General features: G+C 39.5%; 2 protein-coding genes across 8 annotated transcripts in view; one reads left to right on the top strand and one right to left on the bottom strand.

Moving 5' to 3' along the window:
• Nucleotides 1–7770: 7770 nt before the first annotated feature.
• COCH (cochlin) lies at nucleotides 7771–20651 on the top strand. 3 transcript variants are annotated; one of them, XM_046654827.1, is made up of 12 exons: nucleotides 7771–7821; nucleotides 8156–8212; nucleotides 8299–8343; nucleotides 10294–10450; nucleotides 11244–11377; nucleotides 11882–11944; nucleotides 12612–12656; nucleotides 12758–12905; nucleotides 15465–15568; nucleotides 16264–16490; nucleotides 16659–17175; nucleotides 19634–20651. In XM_046654827.1, exons 2-12 carry the CDS (start codon nucleotides 8179–8181, stop codon nucleotides 19807–19809), a joined length of 1650 nt encoding a protein of 549 aa, XP_046510783.1. In that variant the 5' UTR covers nucleotides 7771–7821; nucleotides 8156–8178; the 3' UTR covers nucleotides 19810–20651. The 3 variants fall into 3 exon arrangements, with proteins under 3 accessions (XP_046510783.1, XP_046510782.1, XP_046510784.1); XM_046654826.1 differs by having other exon boundaries at nucleotides 7795–7960; XM_046654828.1 differs by lacking the exon at nucleotides 7771–7821 and adding an exon at nucleotides 7854–7871.
• Nucleotides 20652–22056: 1405 nt separating this feature from the next.
• Nucleotides 22057–27754, bottom strand: part of STRN3 (striatin 3) — a 94648-nt gene continuing 88950 nt past the window's right edge. For all 5 annotated transcript variants that reach the window (XM_046652027.1, XM_046652029.1, XM_046652028.1 and 2 more), the window contains 2 exons: nucleotides 24675–24761; nucleotides 22057–24592 (listed from right to left, as the gene is read on the bottom strand). In XM_046652027.1, coding sequence (XP_046507983.1) covers nucleotides 24423–24592; nucleotides 24675–24761 — 257 coding nt within the window. In that variant the 3' untranslated portion in view covers nucleotides 22057–24422. The remainder of the gene's footprint in view (nucleotides 24593–24674; nucleotides 24762–27754) is intronic.

Genomic DNA, 27754 nt, shown 5'->3' with positions numbered 1-27754 from the left:
GCCTTTCCTATATGATCTGTACCTCAGGGTAACCACGTGAGGGGATTCTCTTTTCAGAAGTACTCCAGCTAATAAATGAAGAAGGAATGCTAAAATTAAGAATATCACCATTTTGTAAGCCTCAATAAATTAATGGATCAAGGCAATGATTACCAATGGCTGATAACATCAGCCCCTAATGCTTCAAAGTATAAACTGCCATCTGCAAAGTAGCACACACACACACACACACACACACACACACACGCGCATGCAAACACAACAACTTTACCTGAATCTGATCAAGCCTGTAGAGCTAACTCCCAAATTTATAAGAAATACAGGAGACAGAGGAACACATTTAATGGCACCATGAGATACACAAGGAAAGCTACAGAAAATGACCTGAATTTTTCAATAAAAAGCAAACAGATAAAGAAAGAAAATTTAAAAAGAAAGCTAAAGAGAAAAGCTATATATCAAAAGAGACTAAAGAGACACATTATAATTGTATAAATCTTCTTGTGAACTTGATTCAGCAAACCACCCATTTAAAAACAAAGTTTATAAGACAAGTGAAGCTATGTAAACCCTAAGTGGCTATGATATTAAGGAATTAACAATTTTTTAGGTATGATAATATTAATGTGGTCATATTTAAAAAGACAGTTCTCAGCTTGGAGAAAGATCTTTAGAGATTCAAGAATACAATGTCTAGGATTTCTTCAAAATAATCAGGGGTAAGGGCATAGAAGAAACAAAAAGGGCCATAAATTGACTGTTGTTCAAGATGGGTAATAGATAAAAAGAAGTTCACTATAATATTTTGTCTTCTTTTTGCATATGTTTGAAAATTTCCATTACAAAAAAATTTCTTTTTAAAGGAAGAAAACTAAAATTCAGAATGCAAAGCTTGAGCTTAATGCATAATTTGAGTTAGTGTTGGTCATGTAACAGCTTTTACTACAATTTAAAAACTGTTGACCTTAAATAGCTCAATCTAAAAAACAGCTGAAATTTGTGCTTTTCTTTTGCTATCCATGAAAATGATTTTCAGTACCAATTTAATTTCAAATAATTGCAGCTTTTCATGGTAATATAAAGCTCAGCAAATCTCATTGCTATATTTGTCATACTTGGCACAGCATTCCTATTAAAGATGTTCTTCACTGTGAAATGTTGGTTAAGCAATTCAAATGTTTCATTTTAAAATTTCTAAAGATATTGGCCAAATCTGCACTCCTGCTTTCTGCTTTCAAAGGTTGAAGAAATGGCCAAATGAAAATGTTTCTCCGTCTTCTTTAAAACTGTTGTTGAAGACAGTGTCCTTTGCATTGCCAAGAGCTCTTTATATATGGGCTCCAAATCAGCAATTCTTTTATAACTCAGTTCCAGAAAAAAGTGTGTCTTTCGAGGGGGATAAATCCTTTTAATCATTCAATAAATAGGATAATGAATTTTTTTTTTTTTTTTTTTTTTTTTTTTTGTCTAGCCCTCCAGGAAATCAAAGCTAAATGAAATTACTACTATTTTTTTAGATGTCCCCCCTTCCCTTTTACATGGTTTAAATATTTTAGTTTTCTATGAGTCATTATAAAAAGGTATCCTTTAGAATTAGTAATAACACATGTCACTGACACACATTTTATCCACATTTTAAGACCTTTGAAATTGGGATGCATCTTATCTTACAATCAGCATAGATTTCCCCAGAAGCATTTTTTTTCTTATTTAAATTTCTTATTTAAATGTACATCATTATGTCTTTTATTTATAGCCTAGATTTGACAAAATATTAAAACGTCTTCAACAACGTTTCTGTAATATAAAAATACTATGATAGCAGAACAGTAAAACTGGAAAAACTAGGGATAGAATTAAGCCTTATTAAATACTTCAGTCTATAAATACCATATTTCAAACAGTTGTCTCTCATGTCTGACTTTTTAAAATTAATGTGTAATGAAGGAATTGGCCTTTGCTATACATAATTATTTGGAAACATTTTGTATTCACCTTACACTTTTTCTTCCAATAGAAAATGTTATGCGAGCTTCACATTTTAGCAGCACTATCAATAGATACTTCCCCAGAACCACATGTGCAAGATATTTTATTTCAGATCTTAATGGCTCAACAAAGCTTATTGGATCAATGACTTATTGGATCAAATAACCACTACCGTCAATATCATTTGACCACCATACCACAAATCAACCACGTCCTCCAGAGAAGAGGAGAATGAGTAGTTCCACCATATGTATGTACATTATAAAAATCATTTCTAGAGTGGATCCTTGGAGAAAAGGCTTTGAGACCAGCACTAATGCCCACCTATCTGAAAAGCTAATTGAATCACATTGGGCCTTTGCTCCATATAGATATATTTTAGAAGTTATTGTTTGACCTGAATGTTAAGAATCTGTGCAAAACCTGTTACATTTGTTTTTGGAATAATGTTTTCTAATTATCTTGTTATGATAACCTATGAATTATGTGTTTTCCTTGAGGATGTACCAATTTCATAGCAGAACTCAAGGGCCACACATGCCTGGAATAACTTACCAGCCACTCCCACACGGGGATTTATTTCCTCTTTGTCCATATTCTTACAGCCCTGTCACTTCCACCACCTTCTGGCATTTATTCTGGCCTTTCCTTGTGGCTTTATTTGGCTATTATAAGGAAAAACACAGCATAAACTGATGGTCACGGACATGGGCTTTAGAGACCCAGATTTGAATCCTGGCTCTTTCTAGCCATGTGACTTGGGACACATCCTTTAATCTATCTGGGCATCAGTATGTTCATTTATAAAATTAAAATGATATCCACCTTGCAGGTATGTTACAAAGCTCCTATGAGAACATGCACGAAGAGCTTGACACAGTGTTAGGATCACTATTATTACTAGCATTTTGATCACATCTTTGCCAACAGTCGAATGGGCAACTCTCTGGCCCAGATCTTACAGTGAGAAAGAAGGATAAGCCATCAGCAGAAAACTCCCAGGACTGGAAACTATGGACCATTCTTTACCTTGGTGACTGAGCATCCACTTGTACTCCAAAGCATTGTGCAAGTCATTGGGAATATAGAGGAGCATACAGAATAGTCTCTGCCTTCAAGGAGCTTACAGCCCTTTGGAGAAGAATTGTCACATATAAAAAATGAGCAGTAAATAAATAGGGGAGAAGATACAAATCTCCCTCACAGAAGAATTCCCAATAATTTATGCCCTCAAGGAGGTTGAACATGACTCCCTACCCCTTAAGTGTGGGCTGCATGTAGTGACGTCCTTCCAAAGAGGACAGCATGGAAAGGGAGAGCAAAAGAGTAACTGTTCAGTAGAGAAAGCTGACAAACACTACCTCAGCCAGGTGACCAAGGTCAACATCAACAGTGACAGGTCATGTTGATAATATGTACTCTCGATATGATGAGATGAGAAGGTGACTTCACCTCTGTGGTCCTCCTCCCCAAAACCCATGACCCCAGTCTAATGATGAGAAGAACATCAGACACATCCCAACTGATGGACATTGTATAAAATACGTGACCAGTACTCTTCAAAACTGTCATGGTCATCAAAATAAGGACAATCTGAGAAAGTGTCACAGCCAAGAGGAGTCTAAGAAGACATGCTGACTAAATGTAATGTGGTACCCTGGATGGGATCCTGGAACAGAAAGAGAACATTAGGAAATCTGGATAAAGTATGGACTTTACTTAATAACGTATCAGTATTGGTCCATCAATTATGACAACTGTATCATACTAATGTAAGATGTTAATATCTTATTATTATAAAAAATAATAAAGGTGTATAATAATATTAAGGAAACTGGGTGTGGGGCATATGAGAACTCTCTGTACTATTTTATCAATTTTTCTGTAAACCTAAAACTGTTCCAAAATAAAAAGGTTTTAAAAATCAACACAAGGTAACAAATGACAAGACAGAATGGGATTGAGTCATTCGTTCAACAAATATTTCTTGAGTACCTACTATGTGCTAGACACTTCACTAGGGACTGGGGTACAGCAATGAGCAAAGAGAGAAAGGTCCTTGACCTGGAGGAGCTTACATGGGATGTGTGCTGGGCCATGTAGAACTAATTTATGTTCTCCGTCAGTTTTCTTTGCTTATGAGGGAAGTCCCAGTGGCATTCTAGTGGCAATGTGACCGTCATTACTTCTTGCTAAATAAGGGGCAAACATGATCCCAGCTATAGCTTAGCAGTGAGAGGTGAATAGAAAGAGACTTTGCATAAGAAGGAATGGGTCCTGGGACAGCTAGGAGCTAGCTGGCACAGCCAGTGTTTCCTGAGGCCTTCCAAACCCCAGAAAACAGCACAGCCCTTGAAGCTGATATATGCCCAGGGAGCATTTGCCCAGTCACAGAATATGGCCAGTGGAAGGTCCTCCCAATCATTTGGTCTAATCCCCTTCACTTCATGGAAAGGAAACAGGCCCAGGAAAAGAAAGTGATTGCCAGTGGACACAGGGCTATCTCTGAACCAACTGTTTAATTTTCACTCCTCAGAGGCTGTGGACATTTATTCTGTTGTTAGAAATCATCAAAACTGAGAGGCTAGGTGTACATACTTGCCTTCATTAGATGTGATCAATGGAAAAGGATCAGGAAAACTAGATGGAGAATAACTATCAACATGGGTTAAACGACACGGGTGACAGGAGCTTCCAAACTAAGGATGCTCTATGACCAGTTGTCAAAACTGACGGGACAGTGCAGGATAAACGTACACTTCCTAAAGGGGACAAACTCGCTTTAAGGTCGCTGTAACTGAAAGAAAAACCAAGCGACTATGTACTGCATTAGCTAAGTAACAGTTTGCAGGGGAGCTTAAATGGTATGGGGGTGGGACAGGACTGACAGTCCTTTAAAACATAAAAGACCAATAATAAATACGTAAAAATGTCAGAGCAACCCCAGATTTATACTTGGATAAAAACAGAACAGAGAGAGGATCTATAAACTAGGGGTTCAGCTATGTAGTTCAGGAGCCAAATCCAATCAGATAACCACGCTGTTCTTGAGAAAGCCTGTTTGGGCTGTCAGCAGCATCCTGAAGCCTGAAGATGCCACTAGGGTATCAGCTGTGGAGACAGCTCATTCCCCTAACAAAGCCAGCCCGTTCTGCACAAAGTCAGAAAGAGACCAGACAGCACACTCAGGGAAAATTACTTTTGAAACTGAGTTTTCAAACCTTCTGTTAAGGATTGTTTCTAAACAACCATCAGGCCAGAAGATGCTTCCGTGTTTTACGTACACAGTACACACATTTAAGGTGGAATTTCAATGAAAAGATATTGAAAGAAGAATGAAAAGTTAGAATTATTAGCTTCACCTCTAACATTGAGCTAAAGATTATGTCCCCTGGGCAGCACATCAGAATCACCTGGAAAGCTTTAAAAATGTGAACGCCCTGGCCCAGGCCAGCCCAGTATCACGAGATTCTCTGGGGTGGGACGCGGGCTCCAGTCCTTTTCAAAGTTCCCCAGCTGATTCCATTGTGCAGCCCAGTTAGGAATCCATTTTCTACAGCGTGTTAGTCTCAACTTTGAATATCAAATACTCTTAATTAAAGCTGGATAAACTACCCACACATCCTAGGAGTACAATACCCTGAAATGTCACCCAATTAAATAAAAAACTACAATTTTAACAATTAGTCTTCTTAAGTCAAATGTACCCAGGTTTCTTTGACTTTCTCTCTCTTCAGATATTTCCACAGCAGAAGCAAGTACCTCTTCAGTTCAGATGTTTTCCCCTCAATATACTCATGGTGAGCACGTGGTACAAACTGAGAGAGAACGAGAAATCTCATCCCCTCTCCCCCACCCTCCTTGGTTGGCCTTTCAAAATAGAAAAATAAAGACAAACTTCTCTTACAAGTTTCAAAACAAAATAATTAAAATGTATCTTTGGGTAAACAACTGTGAAACTCAATGAGGTATTTCCTTTATTTTTTAATAGTCACAGACTCGGGGTCAATCATGGAAATAGCTGCATAGTTTTGACTCTGCCAAACGGCTCAGTGAAATGACATCCGGGGAGGGCTGGCCCCGTGGGGAGTTCTGAACAGCATGCACCCCCTGGCCATTTGGGCACCTGCCTGCTAATCTGTGGGGTGGTAGCTTTTTTCCAAGATGTGAACTCTCCCTAATTATATCATGACATGACAATTTGCCCAGCCTACCTGGAGGAGGTTATCCAACCCTGATTGAGGACACTCAATAAACAATAATAAAAAGCTTGAACTGTCCTGAAGGCCTGAAAGTTCTCCCAAGGAAAATATCAGGGGCAGTGGCTACATTACCAGTTTTCTAAGAAAAGAGTAACTCTCTCTACCATGGAAGGAATTAAATCTTTAAAGCAGCCATGAAAAGAAGAATCGAGAACCTCCCAGCCGGCAAATGTGATTTAATTAGTCTCTTTCTCTCCAGAAGACCTTCAGGTGGGAAAGGGAGTGAATCCCAGACGCAGGGGACAGCTGTAAGACCACTACAATATTTGGCTTCCAGGAGGCGGTGGTACATTTGTTTCCTAATATAAAATGTATGAGAACCCTATTCAGCAACAAAAGGAAGTACTCACCCATGCTACAACACGGATGAACCTCAAAAACATGACGCTCAGTAACGCAAGCCACATATCGTATCATTCCATTTTCATGAAATGTCCATAAAAGGCAAACCTATAGAGACAGGAAGTAGTGTTTAGTGTTGCCCAGGGCTGAGGCTGGGAAAGGGGATTGACTGCCAAGGGCCAAAGGGATTCTTTTGGGGGTGATGGAAACGCTCTAAGATTGGATTGGATTGTAGTGATGGTTGCACAACTCTGTAATCTCCCTAAAAATCGTGGAATTGTACACTTAAAATGGATGGATTTTATGGCACACAAATTATTGATTATTCTTTGGAGCTAAATAAAATCTTATTCTTTGGACTAAATAAAACTTAGAAAAAACGATATGGCGCCTCCTCTCCCGGGTTTGGGGGTGGTTCCTCAGGTGCGATGCAGACCATCTTTCTGTCACTTACACACCCTGTGAATTCTGCTCTTTCTCCCACTTACCCCTGTAAAAAGGTATCAGAAAGAGAAAGAGAGGAGCGGGAGACCACATTATCAAATCTGGGACCCTGTGCGATCACACCAGACACCAGGTCTGGGAATTTGGAAAGGCAATCAAGCATAAATCCTGACCTAGAAAAGAAAAAAAGGCAAATGTGATGAGGGCTACACCCGCGTAGCCCATTGCAGTGAACAGAACCCGCTGGGGAAAACCCGACTCCCGCAGAAACCGAGTCGGAAGCCTGGTTCCCCGAGGTCCAAAGAATAACCAACCAATTCACAGGGCCTCCACCAAATCCAGGGCATGCGTTGATCAAACCTAGGCTGGCTTCACTTTGGAAGCGGCGACTCTGTTCCAAGAGGAGCACGAAGTCGGGAAGTTGGTCCCGAGGCCGCGTGGCCCTGGTCCTCCGCGCCGGGCGAGGCGGGCTCCGCTGGGCGGCCGGGCGCCGTCTCCGCACGTGGGGCAGCCGCCCGCCGCCGCCCAGCTCGTCCCGACTCCTCTGCCGCGGGGGCCGCGCCCCGGCCCGCGCGCCTCCCCGGGGGCCGGAGCCCCGCGCTGCAGGGGGGAGGCGCCTCGCCGCGGGCCTCTCCGCGGGGGGCGGGGGGCGGGGTGCTGGCCGACTGCTGCCCGGCCCCCTCCGCGCGCCCCCAGCCCAGTGCTCATGCGCACGGCCAGGCCTTTATAGCGGCTCGCGGTCCGCTCTCTCCGCACTCGGGCGCGGCGGGCAGATCCCACTCAGGTGCGGGGCCCGGGCGTCCAGCGCGGGCGTGGGGTTCCTGACGCCTGGCTGTGCGTGCCGTCCTTTGTCGCTCGCATCTTGTCTGTCTGTCTTCACAGTGCACCCTCCGTCGCGGTCCTGGGTTGCACGCCGACTCTAGGTTGGGCTCGATTTGCAGCCGGAACGACCCCTGCCGACCGAGAGGGGCGCCAGCTCCGGGGCAGCGGCCTCTTCGGCGTCCCCCACCCTGGGTTCCCGAGGGGTGCGGGATCTCAGGAGCGGGCGGGCGCGGGGTGCAGGGGACGTGGGGCCGCCCTGCCCCCGGAGCCTCCTGCGCATTCTCCCTCTCTCCCAGGTGCGAGCCGCCCCCCGACTACCATGTCTGCAGCCTGGATTCCCGTCCTCTGCCTCGGTGGGTACGCGCCCCTCACCGCCCCCTCCCCCGGCGCCGAGCCGGGCGGCGCTGGAGCCAGCCCTCGCGCTGTTCTCTTTCCGCAGGTGTCTGTCTGCTGCTGCCGGAGCCCGCGGGCAGCGAGGGAGCCGGTGAGCTGCGGGTTCCCGGGTCGGGGGAGAGGGGCTTGGTGCAGGCGGCGGGAGGGGCTGAGGGCCAGCAGGTGGCAGCGCGCTCAGACCGAGCCCTTGGACCTCGGCCGGGGGGCGCAGCCCCCTGTATACCTGCAGCCTGTGCTCCGGCTCACCCCCACCTCCCACGCGAGGAGCCCCTGGGGTCCGATGGGGACATTCCTCCCACGGCGCGGAGAAGGAATCCCCCATCCACACTCACGTCCCCAGAGCTCGCTGACAGGCGGAGGCAGGCGGTGTTCGTGGAGCCCCGCCGAGGGGCGCGCTGGTCCCGGGAGTTCCCTGCGTTTGAGGTCGGGGGAAGCCTCCCAGCCGGACTTCAGACTGTCGGAGCTGCCCGAGAGGCTTGCGTCGTCGTCCCACCTGTGTGCCCCCTGGCTGTGTTTCTAGGAGTGACCCCTATAAGAAGCAGCATTTATGGGCGCGTTTCATATTCGACGGAGTTTAAAAAGAGTTTGTTCCACGTGTAGAAGTCCGAGTCTGGGTGTGTGATTTGGTGTGTTTTCTACAATATAAAAGGCAAACTCCTTTCCAAAAAATCTATCCTTTGTTTTTCCTTGAAAGGAGAAATGAGGGTAAGTATTGCACCGGGCTGTCTTCAGCCCTCCCGCATCCCCCAAGACACACACACACTCTCAACTCAGTGTTGGCAGCTGAAGGCAGAGTCTCTGAAGCCACCCAAATTGGGAGGAAGAATTAAGGCTGTTTGATAATAGGGATGAGGCTCATAAGTAGGAGGCTACTGTTTTGGTAAGGATTTTCACTTCCCCAGCAATCTAGAGTGCTTGGGAACTAAGGAACCAGCATTGTCCCTGGCATCCTGCCTTCCCTTCCATCCACGTGTACAGTCCAGGGTGTGCAGAGGCTCCTGAGGGAGCATCCTTGTTGCTCTGCCTTGGGAAAAAGTTGCTTATTATTATTATTAACGTCTGTTTCAAAAAGGTTTGGATAACCACAGCTTTCTGTTTTTGGAAAGTAGTGTTTAATAACATTCTCAATTTAATATTCACAGTAAATTGATGAATTAACATGTATTTTGTTATCTTGTCACATGTTGCCAAGGGCTTGTCTCTACCTAACATCTTTTGTAGTAAAAAACTTCGATTCTTTATTAGTCAGGTTGACTGTGTAAAGCTGGAGTATTAACAGTGCTTTCTAAAAATGCATTCACTGCCTGGTATATCTTTCTGGACAGATCTGGAGCAGAAGTAATCAGGTTCAATTCAGATGAAAATACTCCATTCTGAAGAGACTAACTGCCCCGTTTCCTGGCCTGCAGGAGTTGCAGAATGCTCCTTGAGCTGGGTGACCTTGAGTAAAGTAACCCCAGGCCGTTAATTTCTTCAACTATAAAATGAATGATTGAGCTAAATGACACTCTGTAAAGTGAAGTGTCTTTTCACTAGTTTGCTTAAATTAAGGTATAATTTTAAGGCACTGCATTTGGAGGAAAACTGATATAAATGGTCCTCTGAAGCAAAAGATGACTTAGGTTTGTGCCTGTGTCTATGAAAATGTCCCTCACAGGTGCAGCCCAGATTTAATATCTTCGCCTCAGGCAACTATGTACACACATCATCAGAACTGAGATTTTTATATTTCTAGAATAAATGGCCAATGCCTGTTATTTTCTAGTTCTGATATATTTCCAATTGTGTATTTCCAAACTGATAAGAACTGAGAAAATTCTCCCGTTAGTCTTTATAGTGGCTGAAGACTAGATTGGAAAAGTGATTTTTGGCTTGCTGAAATCTGGAATAGTGTGGAATGGTACATAAGTCAATATTCTTAAGGAGTGTAGAAATTAGGGAAGTAAAGCTTCAATCTCATCCTAGGCCCCCTCCCCCCCCACCAGCACCACTCTTGTAGAAGTCCTAAGAATGGTTATTACCTTCCCTCCTTTCTCTTCAGTTCCCATCGCTATCACGTGCTTTACCAGAGGCCTGGACATCAGGAAGGAGAAAGCAGATGTCCTCTGCCCAGGGGACTGCCCTCTTGAGGAATTGTCTGTGTTTGGGAACATCGTGTATGCTTCTGTATCGAGCATATGTGGCGCCGCCATCCACAGGTAAGCCCAGACACGCCACGGGGAGAGAGATGCACGTGCCAGGATTCCCTTCCCCTCTGTAGCCAACTGGATGCCACACACTCGCACCTTTTCTTTCTTTTGGTGCCACTTTTGGCCATAGAAGGTGGATACACCAAACATACAAGGGAAGCTTTCCGACTAAAGGCAAATTGCGTTGTTTCTTGACAGCTAGACTCCTGTGATTCTGAAACATTTCTAATCATGTGGTATATTACTGCGTTTTTACTATGTGCTGCTACTCTACTTCTGTGTGGTAGATATAGTTTGACTCCGTTTTACAGTTGAGGAAACTCAACTCAGAGAGTTGTCGAGTGTCTTGCCCGCGGTCACCATTGTTAGCAAGTGCCAGAGCTGGGACTGAAAGCCCGTATTCTCTGCCTCCAGAGCCCATGTTCATCACCACTCTGCTGTCCTGCAAAAGAATAGCCAGTAGGATGCATTTTTGGAAAATGAAGTCCAAGGACATGTAGTTAAATTATCTTAGAAAACTAAGAACACTGGCGCTCCTAACTCGGAGCCTCTGGCTGTGGGGAACAGGATGCTACAAGTGTGTGTTTAGCAACACTTAAGAAGTTTGACAGCACAAAACCATTCCCCCAGCAGATTTCGTACCTGTGTAAGCGAGTTTTTAAAAAGGCTGATAGCATCCTCAAATAGTTCCCTGCTGAACGATTTTCTTGATTAGTCAGAGCAATAGGTGCAACGTGGCACTCTGGCGGTCGGATGCCCCTGCAAAAGCGGGGATAGAATCGCAACTGTTCTTGTGTTGCAGAGGAGTAATCGGCAACTCAGGGGGACCCGTGCGAATCTATAGCCTACCAGGTCGAGAAAACTATTCCTCAGTCGTTGCCAATGGCATCCAGTCTCAGACGCTGTCCAGGTGGTCTGCTTCTTTCACAGTGACAAGTAGGTACAATTACATTGTGCTTACTATTGTGTAAATATTACCTCTCCCCCCCAAAACGTTTTCTGCTTTTCTCAGCCCAGCCTCTTTGACTCTGATGGAAAAACCTGTGATCAAGACTGAAGGGGTCAACTATAGGTTAGAGTCAGGGGACCTGGAGAGTCAGGGGCCCCCTCAAGCCTAACGGGTGAATGGGGGGAGAATAATCTTGCTGTCAGAAGATGGCAGTGGAAACTTGAATTGTTTGCAATCAGAATGCCCTGACATTTACCAAACAACACTAAATCAAAATAACTAGTGAATAAATGTGAATTCCTTTTTGGTGATCCTTTTAAAATATAATAGATAGAATCCATTTTGGTTCTTTGAAACTAGCACACAGCAATTGCTCCTGCAATTGCCATCATTCTAATATATTTATCATCCTAAAGAACTCTAAATTAGATTCCTTATGCTTTGATGGAAAAGAAGGAAGAGGAAAAAATAGCTTCTCTTTATTTTAACAGAAGGCAGAAGTGGTACCCAGGAAGCCACAGGACGAGCGGTGTCCACAGCACGTCCAGCAACAGGTTTGGAATATGGACCCTATCTCCTAGTTGCCTGGCACAGCATTTGGAAGTTATAAATAAATGTGTCTTTGATAGGAACTTTCCTTTAAAAAAAAACTGATGTTAAAGAAACATAAAGCAAATATCTGAAGTGTACTGGTATATTACATAGGAAAACATTGTTTTATATTTTAAATCCCTTGGTCATCTTCTTTATAAACGTCTTTTTCAATTATAAACTCTGCTACAAAACATTCTCTTGAAGTCCTGCCAATTCTCCCTGATTTGATAAACCACACCTAGAAACTGGTCAAAGTACAAGTACCATAAATTCCCTAGTTCTGTTTGTCATAGGAATAAAAGGAATTAGTGTGTGTATATTTTAAGAACTAGCCAGGGATCTCCTTTTCTAAGACGGTGGCAATTTTAAAATCAAGGACATTAAGAAGGTTAGAATCTGAGTTCCCAATCCTGCCTCAACTGTGAGTTTGGGATGTCAAAGTGGTGGATTGGAGACACATCTATATGCAGGCCTGCTACAGCCCTGACTTGTTTGTTGGGGCATTACTTCCCAGTCCAGAATGAAGTGTTTTCAAGAATGACACTCCTTGTGAGCTTTTCCCCACGTGGGCTTCTTGCTGTGGAACTGTCTTCCTTTTGCTAATGCCAGGTGCTGCCTTTGTTTCAGAAAAACGACTAAAGAAAACACCTGAGAAGAAAGCTGGCAATAAAGGTAAGAGTCCAGATATCTGTTTGGGAGAAGAACACTCTCTCTTGCTCCCTCCCTCCTCTTGAAACTGCTAACGAAAGGACTTGTTTTGGGTGTTCTCACAGACTGCAAAGCAGACATTGCGTTTCTGATCGATGGAAGTTTTAATATTGGGCAGCGCCGATTTAATCTACAGAAGAATTTTGTTGGGAAAGTGGCTCTAATGTTGGGAATTGGAACAGAAGGACCACACGTGGGCCTAGTTCAAGCCAGGTACCAACCTTGTTAAAAGGGGAGGAGATTTAAATGATGTCTTGAATGATGACAAGTGATCAGTCCTTTTAGTAGGTACATTTATTTCAATTCGGTATAAACATAGTGAGTTGTAGACAGTCTGGATTTCCAAACTATAAATTCAGGATTTAAGACTGCCTGAGCAGACTGGGTAGGTCTAATTGCTTCCTTTTTGGAATAAAAGGATTTAGAGAATTTTATGCTATCTAAGGACCAGAAGGTAGACTAAAATGTCTCGTTGCTCATACAAATGACCTCTGCACATTTACTTTGCTCAGTTGCTAAGTTCTCTTTGCTGAAGAAGCAGTGATGTGTCCATTCTTCCTCTCTATACTCTTGTTATTTTTTTAAGCTCTCTCCATATTCCTTTGATTGGAGATCTGAAGCTTGACCTTTTTTTTATTCATTTTAAAATAATATGCATTGATGGCTTTTAGCATTATAATATGCTCATTATAGAAAGCTTGAAAACGTATAAAGCACAAAGAAAACAGATTTCCCAAATATAGCCCCCAGAGATAATCATTGTAAAATGTTTTATTTCCTTTCAGGATTTTAAGAAAATATTTGCTTATATATGTGTATTTCTTTTTCAAAAGCTCCAACTATAAAAATGTCTAATCATGTGTTTTCGTCCCTTTACCATGTGATTTTACCATATCACAAATATTCTCCAAAAAATGATGTTTCATAATGCTCCTCTGCATGATTATTTATCTGTTCTTCTGTTGCTTTTTCACCATTGCGCGCGCATTGCACTGTGATGAGCGTCCTTAAGCCATCCTTGTGCCATCTCTGATTAGTTCATTAAGCTAGACTCCTAGAAGTCAGATTGGGTCAAAGGGTCCTGACATTTTTAAGGCTTCTGATATAAAGTTAAGTTGCTTTCTGGAAAGTTGATCCAATTTAAACTACTATCAGTGGGGTGTAAGGGTGTCACTAATACTACTACAATATTTAATTTATATTTCATTTTTTCTGGTGTTATTTTTTACAATTGGCTCTTAATGTAGATAGAATTTTTTTGGTGTGAGAATTTAACTTTGTCATATGCTACATAGTTAAGCTGTTTGTCCCACACCTTTAAAAAAAAAAATGAGCTGCTTATTCCCTTGATTTGTGCTATCAATTTTATATACAGGTTTAGGCAAGTCTGTTTCTTTGATCCATGTGCTAATTCTTACATCTTTTCGACAATGCTTTTATTGTAGCTTTATTGTACATTTTAACATCCCATAGGGCAAATTTGCCTCAATATTTTTCTTATATTTTTTCTTTGCTATTTTTACCCAATTCTTTTCAAAGCTATACCACCTTGTAGGTTCATACAAAGACTAGCTTCTCTATAAACTTCCTGGTTTATAGGTTTTCTATTTTAGGAAGAACATTATAATAGATAAAGTATATCAAGTGTTTATATTTAAGCAGAATAACAATATGTCATTAAGGATACAAAAATAAGACTAAATCTCATGAATCATAATTTGGATAGTTGAAAAATGACCATAAAAATGAAAAGACTATCGCCCTATGAAATCTGATTCTGTGACCCTGCATTCCACCAGGTATATGGAAATCATACACCAGGTATGCAGAAATACAGTCAGTGCCATATTTGTCCCTCAAAAATCTGGACTTAATGGCAATTGATAATGCTAAGATCTTAAAATTTTGCACTGAGGAAATATTGACTTATCTAAAAACGTAACACAACAAATTGTGCTTTAACTGTTTTTACTCAGCATGATGTCTAATGAACACGGTGTAGTTATAAAAGTGAGCCAAAATTCTTTTACTACTAAATGTGGAAAATCCCAAATCTCTTGCAATATACATAATTTTAAGATTGGCAAATGTCAGTATAAGAAAAATTCAATATTATAATACTTTATAATTCGTTTCCTTATAACTTTCTCATTTTTAAAATGTTGGCCTTAGTGTCATGGAAATTGCCTCTTCAGAAACCTGGGTTAATAGACCCAGAATGTTCAGTGCTGCCAGGGTCCCCTCTAGAGCAGACCTAGCCTCACACCCAGCTGCCTTCCAGCTTTCAGGTGCCCAACCCTGCAGACTTCCCATAAGCCTGGGGCCCTGAGCCAAGCCTGGTTTCAGGTGCTTCATCTAGTTTAGGCGTAGACTTTGGAGCCAGACAAACCTGAATCTAAAATGTGACCATGTTTTGTTGGGCAAATTGCCTAAATGCTCTGAGCCTCAGTTTCTTCATTTATATAATAGGGATAATAATTTCTACCTTGTAGAGTTACGATGAAAGGAAATTATACACGGAATATGTATTTAGCATATTACCCAGAATGTAACAAACGCTCAAGGTAGCAATTGTTTTTTGTTACATTTCTGAAAGATCCCAAAAAATTCAAGTAAGGATGCCATGCCTTAGTTGACTGTGTACTGTGGGAATAGGAAAGAAACTTGGGCATGGTCCAATTTCAAGACTTTTTTTTAAGGTATATTATGTTGCTTGTTTGTTTTTACCTGTCCAATTCTCCCTGGATAACATTTTTTCATTTTTCCACTTAGTGAACATCCAAAAATAGAATTTTACTTGAAAAACTTTACATCAGCCAAAGATGTTTTGTTTGCCATAAAGGAAGTCGGTTTCAGAGGGGGTAACTCCAACACAGGTAAGCAGACTGTGGCACCTGGGAGGTAACACAGGAGAGCCTTATGAATGACCAGACACGTGAAACAATATCATGCTATTTTATAAGCTGATGGGACACTCCTCCTCCTGGCACTGAACTTTTAGCTAGGTCTGCACTTGATCATCTGAGATGTTCAACTTATAATGGAAAATATAGCAAAGGGTTAATTGATATTGCTTATTTTTACAAAACATAAAGCATTGTGATTTATAATCCTTATTTTGGATAGGGTAGATATCACTTTAGAGAAGTACCTGTTTAGAATGTTAAAAAGGAGCAAAGATCAACAGACTTATCTAATGAATGCAGATGCGGCGGAAAGAACGAGAGTAGCACTGTGGACCTTCTGAAAGGAGACAAGAAGTCCCTAGAGGTAGTAGTCAGTCACTAAGGGGCTAGACAGAGAGCACAAGTATAGGAGTGGGAGTCAGTTTTGTGTTTCTCACTGGTGACTGATCTAAGGAAAAGAAATGTGAGGCTTCTGAGAGGTGAGGGTGGAGGTATTGTGGGCGGCAAAGACAAAAAATAGGCCTGATGGATAATTAAACTTTCCTATCTGAGGCATCTGTTATAGAACTGAGTTCTTAAACTTGGTGGCATCAAGTTGGTACAGGGAAATAGAAATGTCATTTGAGAAGGGGTGCTGTTCCACTTTGCTTCTTTTTCGAACCTAGGAAAAGCCTTGAAGCACACCGCCCAGAAATTTTTCACAGCAGACACTGGAGTGAGAAAAGGGATCCCCAAAGTGGTGGTGGTATTTATTGATGGCTGGCCTTCTGATGATATCGAGGAAGCAGGCATTGTGGCCAGAGAGTTTGGCGTCAATGTATTTATAGTTTCCGTGGCAAAGCCTATCCCTGAAGAACTGGGGATGGTTCAGGATGTTGCATTTGTTGACAAGGTAAGGAGGTGAAGGGTGTCTTCTGTTATGGTACTCATTCAGTTTTGGACCTCGAGGCCTAGTGCTGACTGGCCCATACCTGGATTAACTTTAAACATTCAAGATGTAATGTTCTCATAATTTTTAAGAAGAAGCAACTTTGGATCTCTTTTATGTCTCCTCCATTAGGCTGTCTGTCGGAATAATGGCTTCTTCTCTTACCACATGCCCAACTGGTTTGGCACCACGAAATATGTAAAGCCTCTGGTGCAGAAGCTCTGCGCTCACGAGCAAATGATGTGCAGCAAGACCTGTTATAACTCGGTGAACATCGCCTTTCTAATTGACGGCTCCAGCAGTGTTGGAGACAGCAATTTCCGCCTCATGCTTGAATTTGTTTCCAACATAGCCAAGACTTTTGAAATTTCGGACATTGGTGCCAAGATAGCTGCTGTACAGTTCACCTATGATCAGCGCACAGAGTTCAGTTTCACTGACTATAGCACCAAAGAGAATGTCCTGGCCGTTATCAGAAACATCCGCTACATGAGTGGCGGAACGGCTACTGGTGACGCCATTTCCTTTACTGTTAGAAACGTGTTTGGTCCCATGAGGGATAGCCCCAACAAGAACTTCCTGGTGATTGTCACAGACGGGCAGTCCTACGATGACGTTCGAGGTCCTGCAGCTGCTGCACATGATGCAGGTAAGGTCCTTGTCCTTTGACTGGGAAGGGAACCAAGGGAGGGGTTCAGTGAATTTTAGGAGTAAATATAAACTTAAGCATTTATTTTATTGAACAAACACCTACAGTGTAGCACTCATTGTTCTAAGAGCTTTACCCAATATTAACTGATTTAATTGTCAAAGCAGCCCTATTAATCTCATTCTACAGATAAGAAACTTCCTCAAAATCACACAGCTAGTGTTGAGGCCAATATTCAAACCCAGGCAGTCTGGCTGAGTCCACGCCTAACCACACTATCTTGGAACTGCCATGAGAACCATGTCATACATCAAGGAAATACGTTACAAGTCCTCACATTTGGCTCAAACTTGGAATATATCCCCCTTTATAACAAAGTATTATGAATCTATTTGATAATTTATCCTAACTCTTTTTTAGTAGTTTTCAGTCTGGCATGAGTTTTCTAGATGCTAAGGTCACCAATAAAGACTTTAATACCATCCCATCTAAACTTCCTTTCTGGTGTCTTTCTTGAGATAATGAACACACACTCTGATGTTATTAAAAGATATGAAAAGGGTTTTTTTCTCCCTTATCCCAACCTTAATATTTCTTTTGGCAAAGGCCTCTAGTTTCTGAAGACATTAACATAACGTGCTGAGATCAAATAGGCCAAGATAAAGCTGAGGTTCCCTTTCCTGGGATAAAACTGAGTGACTGGAGTCCAATAATATTTAAGAAACAAAAATGCTAACTTGGGGGGGGGGGGGTGCGGAATTAGCGTCCTTGCATTTTTCTACACTCTTCTGCACTTTTCCCTATTTAATTCCTAATGACTTAACCTTTTCCCTTTTGTACAATTAGCACCTCTGCTAATGCACTTATGTACTTTTATAGATATTGATGGAGCAGTTTTTATAAAGTAGGACAGAGAGCTGATACATGCCATTTAAGCTATACACTGGTTTATTTTATACGTCAGCTACTAGCCTATGTTGAACACCTGTTCGCTATCATACTCCTTAAAAGTGCAGCTTACTGAACTAATTTCTGGTTAACAGGATTGGCTTCAGGCTAAAGTGAACCAGGTTAATTCAAATACATTTTCCCCCGATGTGGTCAATTGACTTTTAGGAGGCTGGGCTAGACTATTTTCATGAAAGTTATCTTTTAGTGATAATGAAGTGAAAGTTAACAAAAGCCAGAAAATAGGGTAGGCTTTCAGGGATAGACCACAAGTTTAAAAAAAAAAAACAAAAAAACCTGTAATTATATACTGGGCCTGAGCTAAATAATCTGAGCTTGAATGCAGAATGAAAAGTGAGAAAAACAGGAGGGAGGAAAATTTTTGACCTTTTCTCTCTTGCCAGCGAGAGAGGATTGGCTGGTGGTGATAAATCAGAAATCGTTTCAAGTAGCTTTTCAAGTAGCTTTTCCATCATAAACCTGCTTATTTGCAAATAAATGGGTTTATATCTTAAGTATTGACAACTCTGAGCACTGTATACCACTAGAATCCTTGGATAGGAGGGGCTCTTTCAGAAACTCTCAAAATTTTATGGGGAACTTCACCCATGAGAGAGATGGTAGTCTACACTAAGACTCTGCTACACCACTTCCACAATCGGGAACGAGGTGAATCGAACTAACGTCACATCACCTAACCACATGTACAGTTGGAGGGAAAATCTTCTAGTAGCTCAAGGGAATGCAGATGGAATGCCTTGTGTGACTGGAAGAAATTCTAGCTTCACAGACATTTCTCCTTGGCTGTTTTCATCACCAGGAGATTTTTGCTTTGGGATTAAAGACTGACGATTTCTGACTACTGGTGTTGCCAATGTAAAAATATAAAAATTGAAATGGAAGAAACTTGGCATTATTCACAGAGGACTAGTCACCATTCCCCCCCCCCCCCGACAATGCAGCCTTAGAAAACTCCGACCATTTACGTATCCTATCTTGTTATGCCCTTCTTTCTTGCCCTGTTGTCCTTGCTGTGACTCCAGAACGACTAATTGAAGTGATGACAGCAGGCAGTCCTTTCTCATGCCAGCCTCAGAGGGGAAGTTTTTACCATTTCACTATGTTTGCTGTAGGGTTTGGATTGATATATATATATATATTTAGGCATTTTTGTCAGGCTAAGAAAGTTTCCTTCTATTTCTAGCTTACTGTGTTCTATCATGATGGATATTGAAACATCAAATTTTTTTCTATGTAAGTGATCATATGATTTAGCTGTTAATGTGGTAAATTACCCTAATAGCAAAGCTTCTGGTTTTGACCAAACTGTTGAGCCATTCTCATCACAATGCCTGTTAAAACCTACCTAACAATTTGGTACAGGGGATTTAGTTCTTCAGACGTTACCAGTTTTCTCTTCAGCTGTGTGCTAATATATGAAAAATCTTTGCATGTAATTTTATATATAAGCTGGAACTTCGTTTTAATTCACTTAATGTTTCCATTGTAGGTATCACCATCTTCTCTGTTGGTGTGGCTTGGGCACCTCTGGATGACCTGAAAGATATGGCCTCTAAACCAAAGGAGTCACATGCTTTCTTCACAAGAGAGTTCACAGGATTAGAACCAATTGTTTCCGATGTCATTAGAGGAATTTGTAGAGATTTCTTAGAATCCCAGCAATAATGGTCACATTATGACAAGTGAAAGAAAAACTGCAAGGGGATATAATGTATAAGTTATATTCTCGTAATACTGAAATACTATATAGCATACCAGGATCAGATATAAAACTGTTAAAGATGCCAGCAACTATTTTAAGCAAATAAGCATTCATTTAAAGCTACTACCATCTAATTACAATTTAGACCTAATTGTTCAAAACACTCTGCTGAGGCTTCATAATCATGATCCTTAAAAACTCAGGAAAGAGGAAATATCGTGGATTAAAATCTTACGAGTTCTAACATGAATATTAAATGTATAGATATTTATGCAAATTCCATAGCTCAATAAAAGAATCTGATACTTAGACCAAAAGGAACATTCCTTCTCTAATCATTCTATATTATATAAGGAAAATGAAAGAGAAACTTAAATAGAAAGCAGCTCTTTAACTTAGTTCAAATATAAATATTTTGACCGAAGTAGATGTTGTCTTAAAACCAATCAGTAATAGTTGTTACTTAATATACTAAAAAGTTATAATCAGTCACAGAAGAAATGGAAGGGAATTCGGTATCAAGCTTTTGTAGTATATTTTCATAGTAACTTAGAACTGAAATACCACACTGAACAAGATAGCAGGATTGCCTGGTATTTTTCTATATCAATTTTATATGTGTGTAGATATATTTGTCTTGTACTCTAAAATAGTAATCTATGTACTGAAAAAAGGTTAAGGTGGTAAATTTTCACTTAACACAAACATTTAGCTTTAAAGAAAAGCACGTATTTCAAATAGCAGAACTGCAGGAAAAAATATTGTAGTTTGAGTATTTAAGCAATAAAACTGCTAACGACTATTATTCTAAGCTGCCTTACTTGTATTATTCCAAGTGTCTCTCCCTAGGACATGGTAAAAATTCTACATTCACTAATTCATGTGAAAACACCAATCTAATTTTTTCTTAAAATCATGCAATAAGACTATGTTTATTTTCTCTTTCATTCAATAAAATTTGAGTGCCTACTGTGCTAGGCGTTACATACAGCCAGTACCAGGTTAAACAGTATGAGATGCTTTTGGTTACTTGGTTCAACAGAAATGTTTTGTGATTAACATTTTTACTCACACTTGTGAAGCTGGTTCCTAAGAAAAGCAATCCAAACTCCTTTACTTATCACCCTCACTAACAACTCTCCCCTCAGAGGTGCCCTGTCATCCCATCCTCCTTGTCTTCTCTACAGACAGGACCGGTCCTGTCCCTCATCCACTTACACACCCTATCTCCCTTTACACACACGCTGATCCTCTCTGAAATGGTTTACAGCCAGCTGGCCTGAAAAAGGTGTTAACTGGGTGGAATAATATATATACTCCAGTAAATCTTCTAAAAATTTTGTGGCTTGTGTAAAGGGAATGAAAGGATTATGTATCAGAGAGGCAAAACTGAAATTGCCTTTGACACTACATAAAAATTTGACAGAATGGAGTTATGGGAAGTCAATAAAGCACCCCCCTTTATAAAAAGCTTACAAATATGATCCATTCCTATAACAAGAGTTCTCATAAAATTAAACAAAAATGAGCTTAACATGATTTTTCCCTAATAAACAGACCACAAATTCTCAGCTGAGAGTATCACTGCTTAAAAAAATGAAAACTGAACCTCTAGTCTTTAGCCCTTTTAAAAATGCTTTTTCTTTAATTTTAGAAAGGACACAGTTTTGAGGCATCTGAGGTAATCAGGGAAGCTAAAGATCAGCAAGAGAACAGAAATGAGCACTTTATTAAGTTACTATCAATTATTTTTTATAAGTAAACAATCAAGATAAAGGGTTAACAACTGAAAAGCAGAGAGTCAAGAGAATTTTTAAAAAGATGTATTATAATCCAACTTTAGCAGGTATGCCTAAATTTCAAATATGCCAGCCCATTTACAACTTTATGCATTAAATGAGATGTTGGTCTTCAGTGGATAACTTAAATTTGAAATATAAGTACATGAATAACTAAAATATGAAGGCAGAATGATTAAATATTGAAAAAGTCAACATATTGAAGTTTGTATATAAAAGTATTCTTAAACTTTATGTATAAAGCACCACTTATAGTCAGTGAATCTACATAATTCCCAGAAGTCACAAATGGAAGCACGTCAATAAAATGAAAGTAAGATATTCTTTCTGCATCCATTAGGCTCTTCCAAATGTTTAATACTGTAGAGAAAAATACAAACTAGATAAGAGAAAAATAAACATATATACTAATTTTTATTCATTTCAGTTTTAATACATTCCAAAAGAGGTTATGCATTGTAATGATGATAATCACATTTCAGTTAAACAGTAACCCATTGGTTTGGAATAGCTGCCAGAAACAATACTAGCTTTGGAAAAAGCTTGTTCTTAAATTATTTCAAAAAAAAAAAAGAGGAGGAGGAGGAGAAAAGTGCCCGTTTAAGTTGAATCTTCAGAAAACCAGAAAAACTAGTATTTTAGGAAAATTTCTGAAAAGTTACTATTTCACCAGCAATAACTAAAACTGCCACTTAGATTTTTATGGTAGATAAAATTTCTCAATGTAATTTTTTTTTGCAGTAGGCATTGAAATAAAACTTTGCCACTCAAGTTTTCTAATGTTACCTTCTAATTTCATCTGCAATTTCCTTCAAAGAAAAAGGATATTACCTTGTTGAAGGAAAAAGTTTGAAAATGTTAATACTTATATTATTTATAAGGACAACTTTTAATGAAAAATGCAGTTTATTCTCTGGTGAACATTTTTGTGGAAACATTATGACTATAGGAATAACAACACGATTAACTAAAATCCAGATTTAATAAAGTAATAAGATGTCTAAGGAAATGATTTAAAACTGCACCTCTGCATTTTTTGGTTATTTTGAATTATCTAATTTATTTCAATAGAAGATTTTTCTTATCTCCAAATGGGGTGAAATACTTAGAAAGGCATTCTGAATAGTGTTAACTGTTCTAATCTTATTAGAATGTCAATAAGCAGTACAAAGTTAAAAAGAACAGCATAAAAATGAAGGACTCACTGAGAAATCATCTCCATTTCCTAGTTTAATGATGGAGAGTAAAGTATTGCACATTATTATTCAACATAAAATAATGTAGCCAACAGTAACTTACAGGTACACAATTTAATATTTATTATATGCATTTTATATACATTATTTTTCAACAGCTGTATGTTTGCTATGTGGTACAATCTTAAAAATTTGCTGATTCATAGTTTGTAAAACAAAAACCTTACAAAACTCATCAAAACTCGCAAACTGATCAGAAAAGTTTTTTGGAAGACTAGAAAAAATACTTTATTGTCTTAATCATGCATTACACAAACAAAATCTTTAGTTACACCATAAAATTAAGCACATCTGAAAAAATAAAACAGGGATAACTAGTCCAAACACAGCAGATTTCTGTATCCTGATTCAACTATTTTTGTATCCTATTTGTAATGCAAATAAAATTTTACTCCAAATATTTTTAAACAAGATAGTTTTGTTTGGAATCATGGTAAACCAAGATATGTATCTGGGGGGAATCACCTTGGTTTGTAACTCAAACTATAAAATATTCCATTTTTAGTCTATTTTAGACTATTCAAAGTGTTCCAAAATAGATATACAGGTTCCTTTAGCACATTAATAAAAGGATATAAAGACCAACAAAAAGTGAAATAAATAATAGGCTATTAGCAAGATGGATAATCCTTGATAAATAAACTTGTAAATACAGTAAGATGTACAAAATATCACATAGTGATAGGATGCCAAGATTAGTTTTTTTTCTTTTTAAGAGTTCATTTGGAGTACTAAACCCCACTGTTTCATTTTAATACACTTAATAGTCCTCAGTTTATGAAGACAATTATGTGATGATGAAGGTGATTTAGCATCTTATGGAAGGACTTAGCTGAGCTGTATTAGGCAAAAGAAGGAAAGAGTGTGGTTACACGGCAGCGGGTCAGTGAGATCTCTGTGTTTTAGGGTTGTATAATGCAGAAAAACTTCAATACAATCTTGAGCACTGTTGTGACAGGCTAAATATATAAAAAGACTTATAAAAACTAGAATTTTATTCAAACATTTTGTGCAACTAATGCTAAAATATTTTAAGTTAAATTTTCTTTTTTTTTTTTTAAAGCAAAATAAGTTTAAAAGGGAATCTGTGGCATTCAACTGATAAACAGAAGATCACTAAGAGATGAAAAAAAGCTACTCTTGGAGCTCACTTCCCCCCAACAAGAGCACCACATTCCTAACCCTAAGGCAGCACACAGAGTCCAAAATAAAAGTCTTTTTGTAAGATCAGACTCCACATTGGCTTAAAGATACCTAAAAAACAGACATACGCTCAGTTCATATCCAGTACAGGCCACAAATACTGGAGTCCTTTTTTTTTGTCCCACAAAATACAGTAATTACAATTAAATTAATGAGCCTGACATTAAGATGTGATTTCTACCAATTTATGCCTGTCCTCAATAGCCTTCACCAGGCAGATCACATGTAGTGTCATATCAGTAAGCTTTTTGATGGCAGTGATGCAGACCCTCTTTCTGTCCACGCAAGTCTGTTGTTAGAATGTGAGCTTCTGTCGATTCACACAAACACTTTGGCCAGGGCATCAGCCCCTGCACTGGCAATATATGCTTTTGATGGATGGAAAGCTACATCATAAATTGATTCATCTAATTTCTTCCTATGTGCTGTTATTTCTTGCACACATGTCTTGCTGTCCAAATTCCACAATCTAATAGAACAATCATGGCCTGTAAAAGAACAAATAAAGTATGTTATTGAGTAACAATTCTTTTATAAAGTTTGTAGGCAATACAGGAAGTTCAGACTTACTTCCAGACATTAAATAGATTCCATTAGGATCTACTGCTAGACTTGTAACAGCATCCAAATGAGCTACCATAGAATGGATCATTTTACCTAAATAAAACATAACAGAGAAAATTAAGTTTTCACAAATAGTTACTAACTTGAGACAGCAGAAACCATAATACAGCATCAATATAAACTAGACAATCACTATAGCAATATTTTTTTATTGTGGTAAAATATACGTTAACATAAAATTGACCATTTCAACCATTTGAGAGGGTATAATTCAGTGGCTTTTAGAACATTCACAATGATGTGCAACCATCATCATCATCTATTTCAGAACCTTTTCCTCACTGCAAAAGGAAAACCCTATACCCATTTAGCAGTCATTCCCCATTTCTCCCCTCCCCCACGTCGCTGGTAAGCATTAGTCTGCTTTCTCTATGGATTGGCCTATTCTGGATGCTTCATACAAATGAAATCAGACAACATACGGCTTTTTGTGTCTGCCCTCCGTTACTTAGTATAATGTTTTCAAGTTTCACCTACTGTAATGATATTTTAAAGAAAATTTTAATTCTAATGCAGAACTTTCTAAATTACTCCTAGAAAAGACTTCTGTGTGACATGAATGTGACAGTATCTGCAGTGGAAAACAAGATGACTACAGGACTGCATCAAAAGTTTAAGATCATGTAAACTAGAATTAAAATGAAAATAGAATCTTTCTCATTAAGAGACATAAGGATTATTTTATATACAGGGTTAATAAACAAATCACCAGAGAATACATTCCTACCCAAAGATTCTAGTATCATCAAACTCGTTTATCCTTGGAAATGTTAATCATGTTATATATTAGAAACAAGAAAAGGGAGAGCAGGAGTATATCAGAGAAATTATTATGGATTTCCCCACACAGTAACAAAAACACTACTCTGGAAAACGTAATCTAATGAATATCTTCACTGAAGATTTGGCAAGCAAACAAGATTCAACAGCAAGTTGAAATTAAAAAACAAGTTGTAAATACAAAGTTATGCTGCACAAATACTTTGGGGCTGGGCTTCCACTGCTGACCACAGAAGTCGAAAAGCTTCTGACCCCTCCCAAGAACTAGGACCCTTCCTTCACCATCAAATACTTGCAGCTTCTCATGTTTAACCAATTTCACTTTGGCCCGATGCCTCTGCGACCAAACTCTCTTTCCCCACCAAGATTCTTTCCTCCTGTAACTGAGGAAATAGGGGACACAGGCAGTTACCCATTCTCCCCTCCCTGGCACCTTAAGCCCCCTGATTTGGGTAATCAGTGTTATGGGCCTCTATGAAATGGAGAAGAAACAGACTGATGTAAAAAAATATGGACTCTAGAAGCAAACTGTATGGGTTTGACTCCCAACCCTGAAATTTTTCTGTTGTATAACATTGCACAAATTACCTCTTTTGAGTCTTTTATTCCTCCCCAAAGCCTCAGGGCATTGTTGTATATCCTAGTTGTAAGTCATTTTAGTTCCTCTATGTGGGGTGCCACCACAGTGTGGCTTAATGAGTGGTGTGTAGGTCTGTGCCCAGGATGCAAACCAGCAAACGAAACCCTGGGCCGCCAAAGCAGAACGCACGAACTTGGCCATGGGGCCGGCCCCTTTTAAGCTTTTTATTTCTACTGTAAAACGGAGATAATAATAGTACTGTATCTACCTTATAGAGTTATTAGAAGAGCAAACACGTGAATATATGTAAGTCAAACAGAACGATGTCTCACTCACGGTAAGCAATGTATCACTAGTCTATAAGCTCCAAAGCGACAGGACGTTTTGTTTGTTTTGTTCACCAAGCACTGAGAATTGTGCCAATTCTCAGATGGCAGATCTGAGATACTCAAAAATTTTCCTGAATGAATAAATCCACAACCAACTTAGGACCTTGTTCCTCCAACTCCTCCACATCCCTCACTACAACCTTCTCCCAGGCTTACTCACTAGCCAAGTCTCTCAGGTACAGTGTATACAACTCAGATTTGTGCCTTTACCAAAATATTAGAACTCATGAGCCCTGAAGATCTCTCTGGAAGAAACAGTAGAAACTGAAATTTCCCATTTCTTTAAAGTCAAGGATCTACTACATAGTTCAACTTGAATAATCTTTCTCAACCAATTTTGCAAACCCCTGCTCGTATACTTTAAGTGATTTTCATAGTGTGCAGCATAAACACAAACCCATTATTCTTAGCTTCTTATTCTCAGCTTGAAAAGTTCTCCTCAACAGGTTCTGTTTTGCTTCTCCAAACTTACCTGTTTGGCTTTGCCTATGAGAAACTTCTATTTCAGCCCAAGTTCCTACCATCGTGCCTCTGCTGAAAATATGGCCTTATCTGGAATTTCCTACTACCTTCTTCACTTAAAGAAAAATCTTCCCATTCCTTCAAGGCAAAGCTCAAACTCTCACTCTTTGAAGACTCCGTTATGTAACAGGGCTCATCTCACTGATGTATGTATGAGCGCACACACTCATGCATATCCCATTTTCCCCAGGCAACAATAAGCCCCCAGAAAGCAGAAACCACATATTATACAAGATGCTAGCCAGTGCAGTGCAGAATACAAAATGCTAAATATATAAATCTAAATATTTATTTAACCCATTTCATGGTACCAATTTCTATGTTTCAGATAAAAAATTCAATAAATTTACTATTCATTTGATAGAATAATATTCTATTAACAACTTAGCTAATCAGCAAGATTAGTTATGGGGATATTCTAGTTTATCACATTTAAACCAATTTTTAAAGAAGGATTTCTTTGAAAACAAAACTTCCGAACACAATTTGTAGTTTAACTAAATGGTGTGTGTGTGTGTGTGTGTGTGTATCTGTGTGTATGTGAGAGTGAAAGTGAGAGAGAACTTAACTTAGAAGTTGTCCATTGTTTAGAGCCTTCTGCTTCAATTCTTTTCACACTACAGATAAGGTACTAGACTACTTAGAAAGAATAAATTGGTAGAATTTGTAAACAATTTGAAAGACTATAGCGTCCTCTTTCTGTTATTAAGTAAAATTTCATTACCACTTTCTTGATTTCTGCCAGCAAAACAGCT

Source organism: Equus quagga, chromosome 2, assembly GCF_021613505.1.
Source record: "Equus quagga isolate Etosha38 chromosome 2, UCLA_HA_Equagga_1.0, whole genome shotgun sequence".
Lineage (NCBI taxonomy): Eukaryota > Metazoa > Chordata > Mammalia > Perissodactyla > Equidae > Equus > Equus quagga.
This window is presented reverse-complemented; position numbering and strand designations above follow the sequence as displayed.

What these genes read in the sequence shown, in the direction of transcription:
- COCH (XM_046654827.1), top strand. Translation starts at nt 8,179, where the DNA reads ATGTCTGCAGCCTGGATTCCCGTCCTCTGCCTCG. An exon ending in CGCGGGCAGCGAGGGAGCCG is followed by an intron (nt 8,344 to 10,293) that starts GTGAGCTGCGGG and finishes CTTTCTCTTCAG; the next exon opens with TTCCCATCGCTATCACGTGC. An exon ending in TGCTTCTTTCACAGTGACAA is followed by an intron (nt 11,378 to 11,881) that starts GTAGGTACAATT and finishes TTATTTTAACAG; the next exon opens with AAGGCAGAAGTGGTACCCAG.